Source organism: Natator depressus, chromosome 14 (assembly GCF_965152275.1).
Source record: "Natator depressus isolate rNatDep1 chromosome 14, rNatDep2.hap1, whole genome shotgun sequence".
Taxonomy (NCBI): Eukaryota; Metazoa; Chordata; order Testudines; family Cheloniidae; genus Natator; species Natator depressus.
The window spans coordinates 22,422,659-22,439,077 of record NC_134247.1 but is presented as its reverse complement, the minus strand read 5'-3'; the positions used below and the strand labels follow the sequence as shown (position 1 = coordinate 22,439,077).

The 16,419-nt window shown below is 45.6% G+C and overlaps 1 protein-coding gene across 2 annotated transcripts in view; it reads right to left on the bottom strand.

The window, feature by feature from the left end:
• STX8 (syntaxin 8) overlaps positions 1-12,176 on the bottom strand; it is a 355,548-nt gene extending 343,372 nt beyond the window's left edge. For both annotated transcript variants that reach the window (XM_074972030.1, XM_074972029.1), the window contains exons 1-2: positions 12,048-12,176; positions 4,261-4,360 (exon numbers count right to left, since the gene is read on the bottom strand). In XM_074972030.1, coding sequence (XP_074828131.1) covers positions 4,261-4,360; positions 12,048-12,064 — 117 coding nt within the window. In that variant the 5' untranslated portion in view covers positions 12,065-12,176. The remainder of the gene's footprint in view (positions 1-4,260; positions 4,361-12,047) is intronic.
• Positions 12,177-16,419: the final 4,243 nt, after the last annotated feature.

Genomic DNA, 16,419 nt, shown 5'->3' with positions numbered 1-16,419 from the left:
AAAAGCCCTACAAGGTAAGACTGCATGCTGGCCTCACTTCGCTCCCACTGAAAGCAATGGGAGTTTGATCGTTGACTTCAGCGTGACTAGGGTTAACCAATCCTTGAGCATTTGTGAAAGCCTCACCCTACAGCCTTTTTTAACCTTAGCTTTTATACTCCATTTCTATTCAATTATAAACATAGGGCTTTTTTTTGGGGGGGGGGGGGGGGGGGAGGTCACATCACACTAGTGGCAAAACACCATAAAAACCAGGATCTTGTTGACAGCTTGTACCACACAAATACCATACAAAGACATCTCTATTAAAACATTTACTAGCCACAGCAAGTATGATTGATCAGCCATGTGTTTCTCAACGTGAGTTCTTGTTATCATAACAAATATTTCATTGCTGGATGTTTGTTTACAGTGGAATCAAACACTGCCAATACTTGTCTCTAACTGTTCTGAGAGCAAATTCCTTTTACTCCATTATAACACAAAACATGGAAAAATTTCTTCACAAAAGCATTTTATCCGACTGTGTAATGTTTTGATAATACACAGGCTACAAAGCTTACAATACAAGAGAGCCATTAGACAACACTGATGCAGCCCCCCCGCCCACTTTTTTTTTTTAAGCCAAACATCACAGCAAATGAGATGATGCAAGTCCGAGAACTTTGGCCCGTATAAATACTGATGAACTAAACAAGTAACAGTTTTTGCTTTGCCTGCACTTCGGGAGTGAATGTGGCTGCACAATTTAAACGCTTCTGCGATTTGGGGAAAAGATCATTATAGCAATTTTTTTTTGGGGGGGGGGGGGGTTGGAATTGCTTGGTTCTGTTCGAGAGCCCTACCGGACTATGTTCAGAACAGCTACAAGAGCAGGCATCACTGTGAACTTCATACTCATGCTTCCCTCTCCATCCTGCCTTGGTCTCTACCAAATAATATACCTCAGCCGGGACCTAGAGCAGTGGTTCTCAACCCAAGGCCTAATCAGCACACAGCTGCAGCCCATCTGACACCCTCAGGGCCACACAGGTAGTAGATCTATTGTGTGGATGCAGCCCATATAACACAGAGCTTCATATGCGGCCCACAGTGGTCAGTAGGTTGAGACCCACTGACCTAGAGAACAACCACTCGGGGCAGAGGCCAAAATCAATCTCCCTACTTCATTTAAGCCAGGATTCAGGAGGGTGTTTAAGTACATGAATAATCCTAAACATGAGAATAATCTTACTGACTTCAATGGGATGAAGCACACGCTTAGAGTTAGACACATGCTTACGTACCTTCCCAAATTAAGAAACTGAGAACCTCTTTGCTGAGACTGACTACAAAGGGGACAGTTAATGGCAATTGTGATTCCAAATACTTGAATAAACTGGGGCCTAGTTATCAATTCAATCCTAAGCATACATGTAGCTCTTCTGTTCTGTTCACAGTTAAAACATGACTGGATCTACCAAGGCTTAAACATGGCAAAACAATACTGTCCACACTGGATTTAAAACCGTGTTACCTTGCAATACAGTTGTAACTAGTAGGGTTCTGGTAGTTTCCCTGAGGGGCAGGGATGGGAAATTCTACAATCTTGTTTAAAACAATGGTAAAATTGATCTAGGAAGAAATCTCTAGCACAATTAAGTTAGCACTGTTCCTAGAAAAGAGTAACTGCGCAAAACTATGGAAACTATATGCACAAGGACGTGACAGGGCTAATGAACTTCTGAGCCCAATGTGAACCAGATTAATGACTAACAAAGGAGAGACAGACAATAGAAAACACTGAAATTGGATTCATTTCATTACAATTACGGACATTGACCAAGAAACAATTCAATGAGAACACTAGGCTAAGGGGGTAAATTAGTATCTAAAATGAGGGCTGTCCCTCGTGAGTGAGAGCTGAGATGGGGTTTTGACATGTCTGAGGGGGATATTTATTGTAACAACTCATTTAGGAAAAAGCTGCATAAAAACTCAGCAAGGATTGTTCTGACGTTATCCTGTTAGCTGCCTGGGCTCGGGAACGTGTCACAGTCTGGAGCCACTTTCAGGTTGAACTCTGGGATAAGATTTCTGAGAGTTTACAGAAATGAAGGTGAAGAATAGTGAAGTTCTGAAGACTGGGAAGTGGTGGAAGCCAAAGCACTGCAGGACCGACTGTGGGCACAATGCTGCACTGGCCCCAGGGGACTACGCCAGCAGTGACTGAAGAGTTCTTCAGCAGCTTACACTAGAGAGCTTACAGCGGTGCAGCTGCACTGATTCAGGAGAGAGCCTAAGCCAAAAGGAGAGAGCTCTCCCATTGACTTAGTTAATTCACCCCCAACAAGTGGTAGAGAGCGAGAGATGGGAGAGCTCTCCCACGGACATAGCGCTGTCCACACCAGTGCTTAGCTTGGTGTAACTTACGTCGCTCGGTGGGGTGGCTTATTCACACCCCAGAGCAACGTAAATTATATTGACTTAAGCTGTAGTGTAGCCTAAGATTCTTGGTTGTTCTTATTTCATGAGAGATTTTTGTTTGGGGGTTGTTTCTCCCCCTCCCCCTTTCAGCCAGGAGGCCAAGTGACTGTACTTTGGGAATGGGTGACAGGGGATGGATCACTTGATGATTACCGGTTCTGTTCACTCCCTCTGGGATGCCTGGCATTGGCCACTGTCAGAAGACAGGACACTGGGCTACATGGACCATTGGTCTGACCCAGTATGGCCGTTCTTAAGCCTTCAGGATCATTATAATAGATCATTGTAAAAAGCAGCTATTTTGGTAAAAGTCTCTTATTTCAATAAAGCCCCAAAATTCCATTTCCAGGACACTCCAAGGGACAGTCTACTGTGTTACTCCAAACCCAGATTATAAAGAACTGCCTACAGGCTTTGGAATCCCACTGCCATACAAACCACGTACAAAATTCACAATTAGACTATTGCTCTTCTACCACATGCCCTTTTGCTTTAACTACTGATGCTCCATACCCCACTTCTAGCTCCCCTTTGAGTCTGAAGCCCACAAGCTTAGTAATGGAGCATCAGAACAGAACTAAGTTAATTGTTATTTTTCAATTTTAAAAAAAACTAAAGCTAATCTCAATTCATTGTCTAATCAAAGTGACACGCTGCAGGCTATATGCCCTGACAATGAATTTAGATTAGCTTTAGTTTTTTAAAATGCAAAATACATTTTGCCCGATCCCATAAAGATTTATGCACATGCTCAATTTTACATTGTCAAGGGGGAAGTCAGGGTATGTAAAGCTAGGCATGTGCATGTGTCTTTGCAGGATCAGGCCTATGATTTTAAGTTTAACTCCAAAGAGAGTAGTCTATGATTTTCCTCCTGAATTAATGCAAAAGTGGAGAATTGAACAGTGACAGGTTAAGCACTGAAGTCTCCTTTTCATGCAGGTCAAACATTTGAAACTCTGCTCTTCTGATATTTTTGGACTTGCACAACTCAAAAATGACTGAATCTAGAAACGTCATATTCGGCTGTTTATAGCCCCAAATGAGGAAGAAACAACCCAAGCCTGAAAATCTGCTCTATACTTCAAATTCAGGAAGCTGGCAAGTGAATAGCATACATTCTAATGCAGTTTTCCTGGCACCCTTATCCAAGAGCTTGGAGGTGGGGTTGGGGGAGGGGCGCGTTTTCTTAATGTGTAGTAGATCTCTTTTGACTGACAACAACCTAGAGCAATTCAAAATATTGGACATGCACCACTAAGAACTTCAGTTCTTATTTTTGTAAAATAAACCAGTGGCATTAAGTGCAAGAAAACTAGCATTCACCAAAAGGCTGAAGTTGGAGAAGTCAAGCATAGAATTTAAGGACATTCAAAAAGTTAGTTTATTCAAAAGCTCTGTTCCTGTTTTCCTTATGTAAACCTTAGTAAACGTACCGTATGTTAACGACATACCATAAAAAAACCACACAGGGCATGAAATGTTGCATTAGATTAATAGATTTTAAGGTCTAGTCCAATCTCCTGTACAACATAGGCAAGAGACTTTCACCTAGTTATCCCTGCATTAAGTCAAGTAATGTGAGTTTCATTAAAACATCTCTTCCAGAAAGATATCCAGTCTTGATCTGAAGACAACAAGAAATGGAGGAGCCATCATAGAAACCTAAATTTGGAGTTTCCTGAATGTGTGTTTCTCAACTTTACCATTGTATTAGAGTCTGTTATAATTAAATACAAAACCTAAGTTAAAAAAGAGATGTTTAACGTTAGATCTTTCATGAAGATATGGTACCTTCGTTGAATTTTCACCATTTCTTTGACATCGGTTACGTTCCTGAATTTTTTCAGCAATCTCTTGCGCAATGTGACAGGTGGAATCGTACATCGACAACCTATAAACAGAAAGATTTCAGACAGTTAAGAAAAGTCTCCCCAGTCATCTCTGTGCCAAGGATCTTGGTTTTAGTCTCTCCTTTGTTAATCAAGTGTCTAGAGTGTCTGCCACAAAAAAGCCCCTGAAAAACTATGACAAAGCCGAACGAAAAGCAGATGCAAGAAACAGGTCTGTCTTAAAAATCAAAGCCAACTTAATGGTAGGAGTGCTTCCGGACAACCTAGCATAACCTGCTGGATAGAAAGTGTCACTGCAAGCAGTCAGAATCACTAGAGATCCCAAGATACAGTGGGAAACACCCCACTGCCACAAGCCTCAGAGAGTTAGTTCATCAAATTACTAAAAGCAACCAACCTATTGCAGGGACACCGAACACCCATCCCCCCAGGGATTTCTAATGCACCCATCCCAGTGAGGACAGGACAGCACTGAATCAGTGCATGTTAAAGTCTCAGCAAGGGATTTAAATGAACAGTGTCAGGATGCTGTGCTATACAGATTCAGTAATGTGAGGTTGGCTAATCGCAGGGACATGAAAACTTTGCTCAACCAAGGGCCACAGTGGTAGCTTGTGAGGAGAATCAGGCCTACACCTAATTTACATAAAACAAAGCAGACTGAAGCCTCTTTCATTGTCATGGAAATTTTACAGAGAGGGGATAGGTGCAAGCATTGGGTGAGCCATGCATCAAAGCGGCGCATCTCATACCCTTAGAAAACACAGACGCTGTAAGTCTAACACTGCAGGCACAGGCACTCACTATTTTTCCCCTTGTGGGTGCTCCACCCCCGTTACGCCCCAAGGCCCTGCCCTTGCTCCTCCCGCGAGCCCCCACCCTCAGTCTGCCTCTTCCCACCCCTGCTCCGCCCTCTCCCCCACTCCACCTCTTGCCAAGGCCCCTCCCGCAAGCCCACCACTCGCTCCTCTCCACCTCCCCCAAGCGCCTCCCGCCAGCCGAACAGCTGATCAGCAGCCAGCTCTGGGTCCCGCAGAACAGCTGATCAGCGGCTAGCCCCTGGGCCAGAACCACTGTGGCTGGTGGGTGCTGAGCACCCCCTATTTTTTTCCATGCGTGCTTGAGCTCCAGAGCACCCACAGAGTCAGAGCCTATGGCTGGGAGCGTTTCCCATTACCGGTAGACAGACCCATGCTAGCTTTGCTCCAGCTGGTGCACTAAAGTTAGTACTGTGGCTACAGCGGCTCAGGCTAGTCATTCAAGTACAATCACACTCATCCCCCGGGTACATATTTGGGTGGCTCGCCCTAGCTACAGCCTGTTCCACCACAGCCACATGATTTTAGCACACTAACACATCTGTCTACTCCAGAGGTGGGCAAAATACAGCCCGCGGGACCCTCCTGCCCGGCCCCTGAGCTCCTGGCCCAGGAGGCTCGCCCCCGGCCCCTCCCCTGCTGTTCCCCCTCCCCCGCAGCCTCAGCTCACCGCACGGCTGGCGCAATGCTCTGGGCGACGGGGCTGGGAGCTCCTGGGGCAGCGCAGCTGCAGAGCCCGGCCTGACCCGGTCTCTGTGCTGCCAGTGGCGTGGCTGGCTCCAGCTGTAGAACCGCCAGCCACCGGTGCTCCAGGCAGCGCACTAAGGGGGCAGGGGAGTTGAATGGGGGCAGAGGTCCCAGGGGGCAGTCAGGAATGAAAGAAGGGGTTGGATGGGGCAGCAGAGGACAGGGAGTGGTGGATGTGGTAGGAGTCCCGGGGGGGGAGGGGAGGGGGAGTTGGATGGGGTCGGGGCAAACCTGGCTGTTTGGGGAGGCACAGTCTCCCCTAATAGGCCCTCCACACAATTTTGAAAACCTGATGTGGCCCTCAGACCAAAACGTTTGCCTGCCCCTGGTCTACCCACACAGCGAACCACAATCCCAGCTGCAGTGCGGAAGTCTCCAAGGGTACCCCGGGGGGGGGGGGAGGCGCTCCCACTGCAGAACTCTGAATGCATCCGATGAAGTGAGCTGTAGTTCACGAAAGCTTATGCTCATATAAATTTGTTAGTCTCCAAGGTGCCACAAGTCCTCCTTTTCTTTTTGTAGAACTCTGAGGACACCCTGGTTTCACGGGGTGCAAAAAGCCTTCACACTTTCCTCCAATCATTAAAGATACCCATTGCTGACACAGAAGAAAGTCAATGATAGCCCTCAGCTAGTTATTTTGTTTGATATTTACAGTGCTGGTTTGCATTGTTGAGGCAGATAAGCCTTTGTTGAGCCCAAAGATACAGTTACAAAAATATAATGTAAAGTAAATTATACACTGACCAGTAGCCTTATAGTATGAGTCACCGATTCCTGCCATGACAGTGCTAAAAAGCTAAGTTAGGAGTGAGTCACAGTAATAACTATTAATGTTAGCTCTTCTGATTTAAGAAAACACAGCAACACACTGAGTCAGGGCTATTTTTTTTTTTTTTTTTTTAAGATTATGGATGGTCCCATAGGGATGGGGATCATTAAGAATTTTTACATATGTATCGTCATTCCTTCAAGCTAAGATGCATCTTGGGTGTGGCAATTATCGCATAATGAAATGAAGGCGGTCTGACAGGTTTGGTCAGAGAGACCGCCTGGGACTGTCACCTCATGTGCTGAATTTACCTCTGAGCCCGTTTTCCCTGCCAGCTTGGAACTCCAGAACCCTGCCTTGTTGAGCCAGACACGCTAGCCTGCTGCAACACAGACCCAGGGTCTGAACCATGTCCCCAAAGCTGCAGACTTTAACCAAAAACTGCTCAGCAAGTCACCTATCTTCAGCACCCAGACACCCACTTCCCAATGGGATCCAAACCCCAAATAAATCTGTTTTACTCTGTATAAAGCGTATACAGGGTAAACTCAAATTGTCCACCCTCTATAACACTGATAGAGAGATATGCACAGCTGTTTGCTCCCCCAGGTATTAATCACTTACTCTGGGTTTATCAATAAACAAAAGTGATTTTATTAAGTATAAAAAGTAGGATTTAAGTGGTTCCAAGTAATAACAGAACAAAGTAAGTTACCAAGCAAAACAAAAACAACCAAACAAAAAACACAAGTCTAAGCCTAATACATTAAGAAACTGTTTACAGGTAAATCTCACCCTCAGAGATGTTCCAATAATCTTCTTTCACAGACTAGACTCCTTCCTAATCTGGGCTCAATCCTTTCCCCAGTACAGTTCTTGTTAGTTCCAGCAGGCATCTTAGGTGAAAAACAGGGGCTCTCTCATGACCGGGACCCCCTTTGTCCTGCTCCACCCCCTTTTATAACTTTGGCAAAGGCGGGAATCCTCTGTCTCTCTCTCTGGGCCTCCACCCCTCCTTCTAAATGGAAAAGCACCAGGTTTAAGATGGATTCCAGTATCAGGTGACATGTTCACATGTCCTCGGAGACCCCCTTCATTCTTCCAGGGATGGCCCACACGAATACAGTGGAGGCTTGCAGGTAAACAGAGCCATTTACAGTCAATTGTCCTAATCACTGGGAGCCATCAAGATTCTAAACTACCATTAATGACCCACACTTTGCATGATTACAATAGGACCTCAGAGTCATACTTCATATTCCTAGTTTCAGATACAAGAATGATCCTATTTGTATGAATCTATGAACACACTCAGTAGATTATAAGCTTTGTAATGATACCTTACAAGAGACCTTTTGCATAAAGCATATTCCAGTTACATCATATTCACACTTATAAACATATTTTTATAAAGCATATGGACTGCAACGTCACAGGGGGCTCCATGCCATAACTTGAAAAAGAAGTAAAGAGGGAAGGCCCGGCCTCAAAAGGTTAATCATGACTGGAAAGTATCCAGAGCAACTCTGTAATTAGCTAATTTACTTCAAAAGTCTAATTCCTGATTTATGGCATTTCTTTCTTGCCCATCACTAATATTAAAACTTTGCACATGTATTGCACTTTTCATTCAAGGATCTCTGAGTACTATGAAAACATTCATAAATTTAGCTTCAAAACCTCCCCGTTCCCACCTGTGAAGTATCCCTTGTCTTACTGTACAGATAAGGATGCAAATTATTGGGCTCAACACAGGGGTAGCTAGGTAACTTTTAATGGCCTACCATACCCCAAGTGGTGTGACTAGACGATCTAATGGTCCCTTCTTCCCTGAATTCTATGAACCTATGAAATAAAGAAGCACAGAGTTGAAGGAATATGCCCAAAATCACCCTAAATCCATGGCAAAACTGAGAAGACTAGACTCAGTCCTGTGCTTTAGCCTCAAGACCATCCTTCCACTCCACCAAATCTCTTTGCTGCTAGAAAATAGAAGTACCTTAAAAGTAAAGTAAGCAAAATTCAGTCCTCCTTTGCCCCTGGCAGCCACACTGACTTTAGTACGTTTTGTGGTACAACGAAGGCCAGAAATTGGCTCCAGTGAATAGGACATTGGACTACCCTGAGCCCTGCCATTTACTCATTGTCTTCTACTGGCCAGTATATTTACACTCTGTGCCTCAGCTTCCCCATCTATAAACTGGGGATAGTGATGTTTTCTCTTTTGTAATGTGTTCTGAAATTATGGCTAAAGTTGCTATAAGTGACAAGCATTATCATTCATTTTAAACATAAAAAGAGGAAAGGATGAGTCCATCACTCTCAATACCCTACTGCCTAAGAAGTTGACACCCTCTACTGTACAACTGCCTAGATTCCCCAGGAAACAAAGAGAAACAGAATAAAATAAATATTTTGCCATAAAAATTCTGTAGTGCAGAACTTCACAGGATTCTTTTTGTGCATAAGGAGCTATAAGCTGAAAGAACTGTTTGAATAATATGTCGACAACTATATTTTTCCATCATCTAAATCTTTTAAGTGTTTCAATTTAAATCCTTTTATTTGAAGAAAAAAAAAACCCCACTCAGATGCACCTGTGACACTCTGTACCTGAGAGTGGCACAGTGGAATCCCCATATTCCCCATTGTCATATCATTATATGTTTTGTACAAAGTATGCCTTCTGAAGCATTTTAAAAGTCTTGATCTGTTGAACATTAATATCCTGTTGGATTGTATGTGCTATCATTGTATGAGAAGTTATGACGTTTTGCTATGAGTGTGTTACTGAAATATTTTGTGAGGTTAGGAACACCCACAACCAGCTTTCTAGGTACAACAAAGGAGTAGCAAGACCTGCTGATGGCCCATTAAAGGGAATCCAACTTTCCCAGAGGCCATCCCAGAACACTTCTCAGACAGAACACATAGACAATGGAGACTGCTTGACCAATGGGGGCGGACGCTCGAGTGACAAGCATAGATCTTTCCAGCAAGCTGGAAGAAACTATAAAAGAGGAGAAGTGACATCATCACTGGACCTCTCTTCCCATCCCATCCCAGAGAATACACCACAACCCTTGGTAAATTGTTCAAATGATTAATTACACTCACTGTCAAAAATGTAAACCTCATTTAAAAATGTCTAGCTTCTAATTGCAGCCAATGGATCATGTTAGACTTATCTCTGCTAGATTGAAGAGCCCATTAAGTATTTGTTCCCCACATAGATATTTACAGACTGCAATCAAGCCACACCTTCTCTTTGGTTAACCTTCTCTTTGTTAACCTAACTAGACTGAGCTCCTTCTATCACTATAAGGCATGTTTTCTAATCCTTTAATCATTCTCATGGCTCTTTTCTGAACCCTCTCCGATTTATCAACATCCTTCCTAAATTGTTAGCCACAGAACAGGACACAGTACTCCAGCAGTGGTTGCACCAGTGCCAAATATAGAGGGAAGGTAACTTCTCTATTCCTACTTGAGATTCCCTTGTTCATACATCCCAGGATTCCATTAGCTCTATTTGGCTACAGTGTCACATTGGGAGCTCATGTTCAGCTTATTACCATGACTATTCCCAAATCTTTTTCAGAGTCCCTGCTTCCCAGGATTGAGTCCCTATCCTCTAAGTATAGCCCACATTCTTTGTTCCTAAGTGTATACATTTAGCTGTATTAAAACATATACTCTTTGCCTGCACCCAGTTTACCAAGGGATCCAAGTGGTCCTGAATCAGTGACCTGTCCTCTTCATTATTCACCACTCATATGATTTCAGTGCCATCTGCAAACTTATAAGTGATGACTTTATGTTTTCTTCCCGGTCATTGATAAAGATGTTAACTAGAGTAAGGCCAAGAACTGATCCCTGAGGGACCCCTTTGGAAACAGACCCACTTGCTGATTATTCCCCATTTACGGTTACATTTTGAGACCTATCAGTTAGCCAATTTTTAATCCATTCCTAGTCAAATACCTTACAGAACTCTATTACCTTTATCGATCAAACCTGAAACCTCATTCAAAAAGGCATCAAGTTAGTTTGACAAGATCTATTTTCCATAAACCCATGTAGATTTGCTTTAATTACAGTATGCTCCCTTAATTCTTCATTAACCAAGACTACCGAGGTACATACATTTTAACTAAACGGAGTTCCTAAAGAGAAAAGAAAAGGAGTACTTGTGGCACCTTAGAGACTAACCAATTTATCTGAGCATAAGCTTTCGTGAGCTACAGCTCACTTTTGCGAATACAGACTAACACGGCTGCTACTCTGATTCCTAAAGAGAGCAACTTAAATAGAAATCACATATATAGAGAGACCATTATCTGATAGTCTAATAAGCAAGTAAGGCAAAGTGAAATGGTGTGAGCTTTACCTATAATAAAGTAAAATGTGAATAATAGCTACCTACCTATCACCAAGGTATTTCGTGGTTTTATTTTTTTGTAAAGTTGTTTAAAGAGGAAACTGCTGTATAGGAATTATGAACTGATATATGTACTTAATCTTCCAAAGTTCTATTACATATATTTATAACAAACTTTTTTATATCTACTGTTATCCTTTCATCACCCACAGAAATATACACGATACCCATCCAACCAAGTCAACTGAACAATGCTAAGACCGTATATTTGTTTCAGTATTTTACACTATGCTTTTGTTTATGAACAGAAGCATCAGTCAGGATCCAAGTCTATTAAGTAAACGTCACCATGGACCTAAATGCTTGGGAGAGGTTGTTAGGAGGGTCAATAGTTTCAATTTTCCTTAAGAGCATTATGGGCCCGGTTTTCAAAAGAGCTCAGCCCTAACCTACCTCCAACAGGATGAGTTCTTTTAAAAATCTGGCCCACCATGTGGCTAAGGGGAAAGGTATAATGTTCACTGTGACCCTAATTCTGACTAGCCGTTCACTTCCCATGGCGAACGCCTGCACTAACCAAACAGCCCCGACCTGGATAGGCAGCTCTTTGGGCGGTGGGGCGCATTTGTTCTGGGTTTGTACAGCACCTAGCACAGGGGGTCCTGCTCTGGGACCGGGCCCCTGCAATAATACAGCCCCCTCCAAAAAAACGCGCCCTGACCATGCCGGCAGCGCGGCCTGGGCGCTAGCTCCGGCAGCCGCGGGGCAAGGCCAGTGTCACGGACACCAAGCCTAGGAGGGGGGATGGGAGGAGAGGGGTGCCCCCAGGAAATCCGGGCCTGCCCCGTAAGGCCCCGTCCCTCCCCGCAGAGCCCGTCAGGGCGGGGGGGGGCGGTCCCCCCGGGGGTCTCTCCCCTGAGCTGGGGACCTGGCCTCGCTTCGCGGGGGGGCCGCAGGTGTCGCACACCAAAGGCTCCGGGGGGAGGGGCCGCGGCCCCCCACCCGCTCACCAGGGGTCCGGAGCCATCGCTGCGCCGCGGCCCGCCCCCGCTCTGCCGCCGGCCGGGGCTGCTGAGTCCGGAGCCGGGCTCCGGGCGCTTCCGGGGTAGGTCAGCTGACTACGGCGCGCGCAGGGACTCAGAACGGGACAGAGAGGAGGGATCTACATCCGGGTCCTGCCCGAGAGGAGGTGGCATCAGACAAGCCCTGCCCCTCAGGCAGCCTGGGGTGAGAGGCAGGTCGCATACGCCCCGGGGGGGGGGGCTGCACCTGCCCTGGGAGGGCAGATCACACAACCCCCCGGCGCGGGGGGCTTCACTGGGTCGCGGGGCGGGGGCCAGGTCAGACAGGCAAGGGGCAGCGTTAGCAGCGCATCAGGCGTACCCGCGCAGGCGCCTTGTCGCACCCACACAGGTGCCTCTTCTGTACATTTCTGCCTCCAGCTGCCTGGTGCCTGTTAAACCTTCTCGCTTCCGTACGCCCGCTGCATGCACCCGATGAAGTGGGCTGTAGCTCAGGAAAGCTTACGCTCAAATAAATTGCAAAAAGAAAAGGAGTACTTGTGGCACCTTAGAGACTATGGGCTGCTGCCGGTTCAGGGTCGGTGGGGCCCTCTGGTGTTGAGGTTGCAAGTACTGGAGTCAGTGCTGGCAATGGGTCTGGTGCTGGTTGTTCGGCTGGTTCCAGTTCTGGGACTGGTTCCGTCTGGGTCTCTGGGACTGGATCCACTACTGCTGTTGCAGACATTGGCCTGGGGTCCGGGTCCATCACCTCTGACCAGGTCCTGATAGAAGTTTCCGGAACAGAGCTAGGCCTCACGGCTTGTTTAGCCTGGCTGCGGGTGACCATTCCCACCCTCTTGGCCCACTTCACATGATTGGCCAAGTCTTCCCCCAACAGCATGGGGATGGGATAATCATCATAGACTGCAAAAGTCCACGTTCCTGACCAGCCCTGGTACTGGACAGGCAACTGTAGGCAAATCGAAAGCGTTGGACTTGAAGGGTTGAATCGTCACTGGGATCTCTGGGTTGATTAAATTGGAGTCCACTAAGGAAGCATGGATAGCTGACACTTGTGCTCCAGTGTCCCTCCACGCGGTGACCTTCTTCCCGCCCACACTCACAGTTTCCCTCCGCTCCAAGAGTATCTGGGAGGTATCTGCGCCCGCGGACCTCTGTTGTGATTCCGGTGCAATGAACTGTAATCTGTTGGGGTTCTTGGGGCAGTTGGCCTTTACATGCCCCAGCTCGTTACATTTAAAACATCGTCCAGCTGACGGGTCACTGGGGCGAGGAGGGTTGCTGGAGAACGGGGTGGTGGGACGATAAGGTGTGTGGAGGGTTCTTTGGGAGGTAGGTGGGGCCTTGGGCGGCCCCCGGTAATAGGGTGTGGTCTGGGGTTGTCCCTTCTGGTCTCCGCTCCAACTGCGACCAGTTTTCTTCTTCTCTGCCACCTCCACCCATCTGGCTCCAATCTCTCCTGCCTCAATTACAGTTTTGGGCTTCCCATCTAGGATGTATCTTTCTATTTCCTCAGGAACACCCTCTAAGAATTGTTCCATTTGCATTAGGAAGGGCAAATTTACTGGAGATTCAACACTTGCTCCTGATATCCAGGCATCCGAATGTTTCACAATGTGGTAGGCATGTCGGGTAAATGACACATCTGGTTTCCACCTTAGGGCTCTGAACCTCCGACGAGAATGCTCGGGTGTTATCCCCATTCTGACTCTCGCCTTGGATTTAAACAGTTCATACTTGTTCATGTGTTCCTTAGGCATTTCAGCCTCCACCTCAGTTAAGGGTCCACTGAGCTGTGGCCTCAGCTCTACCATGTATTGCTCGGTAGAGATGCTGTACCCAAGGCAGGCCCTTTCGAAGTTTTCTAAGAAGGCCTCAGTATCATCACCTGCCTTGTAGGTGGGGAACTTTCTGGGATGGGAAGTGGTACCTGGAGAAGGATTGCTAGGGTTTGTTGGTATATTCTGCTGAGCCTTTATCTTCTCCATCTCCTCCACATGCTTCCTCTCTTTTTCCTTTTCCTCCAGTTCTTTGGCCCTTGCCTCCATTTCTTTGTCCCTTGCTTCCATAGCTCTCCTGTGAGCAGCCGCTTGGTGGTGTTCTGCCTCTTTCGCTGCCTCCCTTTCTTTCTCCTTTGCCTCCATTTCTTTGTCCTTTGCCTCCATTGCTCTCCTGTGAGCAGCTTCTAGAGCTTTCATTGTCTCCAGTTTGGCTAACTCCAATTTGTATAGTGCCTTGGTGTCTGTCATCTTTACCTCTCTGTTTTTAACTAACTTTACACCCGAGGTTTAGAAATAAACAAACAAAACTTGGCTGTAAAATTTTGCTGTGCTGGAATAAGATACCTATTCTCTGATAGTGATTGTCAGCCTACAGAAAAAGACAATTCCCTTTGTCTCTGCTCTGGCCCCAAATCAAAGCAAAAAAACCTCCAACTACTTGGAAACCTGCTTACCAGCAGCCCAAAGGGAAAAAAATTCCTTTTCAAACTTGTGCTCCTTGTAAAAAAATCAAAATCCTAAAAAAAAAAACCTCTGCCACTTTTGTCTCCAGGCAAATGGGTAGAACACCCCCCCCACCCCCGTTTACTTTTAGGGAAAAAAAAACTCTGGTTTGGAAGACTGTGAATTTCCCTGCAGGAATTAAGTACCCTGCCTCCAGGCAAAGAAAACCTGCAATTCACAAAGATAATCCCCTTTTGTCTCTGCTCTAGCCCCAAAGCAGAGAAAAAACTAGCTGCTTTCAGTTGGACCTCCTTTCCAGCAGCTCCAAAGGAAAAAAAAAATTTCCCTTTTAAAATCTGTATTTCTAGTTCAAAAAATCTCAGATTGATCTCAAAATGATTTCAGGTTAATCCCACCACTCTTCCACCATGTCAAGTTTCCTCCCCCACTCTGAACTCTAGGGTACAGATGTGGGGACCTGCATGAAAACCTCCTAAGCTTACTTTCACCAGCTTAGGTTAAAACTTCCCCAAGGTACAAATTAATTTTATCCCTTGTCCCTGGATCTCCACTGCCACCACCAAACTCTAACTGGGTTTACTGGGAAACGTAGTTTGGACACGTCTTTTCCCCCAAAATCCTCCCAACCCTTGCACCCCACTTCCTGGGAAAGGTTTGGTAAAAATCCTCACCAATTTGCATAGGTGACCACAGACCCAAACCCTTGGATCTGAGAACAATGAAAAAGCATTCAGTTTTCTTACAAGAAGACTTTTAATAGAAGTAAAGAAATCCCCTCTGTAAAATCAGGATGGTAGATACCTTACAGGGTAATTAGATTCAAAACATAGAGAATCCCTCTAGGCAAAACCTTAAGTTACAAAAAAGACACACAGACAGGAATAGTCATTCTATTCAGCACAGTTCCTTTCTCAGCCATTTAAAGAAATCATAATCTAACACATACCTAGCTAGATTACTTACTAAAAGTTCTAAGACTCCATTCCTGTTCTATCCCCGGCAAAAGCAGCATACACGAAAGCTTATGCTCAAATAAATTGGTTAGTCTCTAAGGTGCCACAAGTACTCCTTTTCTTTTTGCGAATACAGACTAACACGGCTGTTACTCTGAAACCTGTCAAATAAATTGGTTAGTCTCCAAGGTGCCACAAGTCCTCCTGTTCTTTTTACTCCCCTACAGACACCAGGTGTCGAGGGGGCGCGGCTTACCAGCTGGCACCTGCAGCCTACTTTCCTTCTTTACTGGCATGAAACACAGAGTGGCAGGTGGCCTCGGGCCTGCTGCTAGGCTGTCACAGTCTTGTGTCCCAGATCCCCTCAGGCTCTGCCAGGTATAAAGGTTCCTTTAAATCAGGTATTTTACACACAGCGCCATCTACTGGCCAAATAGTGCAATACAGTTTAACAATCCCTTATAGGCTGCCTGTATCCTAGGCTTTCTCATTGTTGCTTCACTCAGTCAGCTCCCTTGATTGTAGCAATGTTGAAAGGGCTACCCTGGACGACCCTACTGGGCACTGTGTCATCTGGCCCCGTTCAGAGCTGGTCTGCAGAACAAAAAGCTTTGAAAATGCACTTGTCTTTGTCTACATTCTCTGTCCCACCATTGCCACAATCTCTGGAGCTGAACTGGGAGTGGAAAAATTTAGCAAAAAGTTCCTACTATCGACAAGTGTCAGAGTAGCAGCCGTGTTAGTCTGTATTCGCAAAAAGAAAAGGAGGACTTGTGGCACCTTAGAGACTAACCAATTTATTTGAGCATAAGCTTTCGTGAGCTACAGCTCACTTCGTCGGATGCATAATGTGGAAAATACAGTGAGGAGATTTATATACACACAGACCATAAAAAAATGGGTGTTTATCATACACAAGTGTAACACTGACAAGTGTTTATC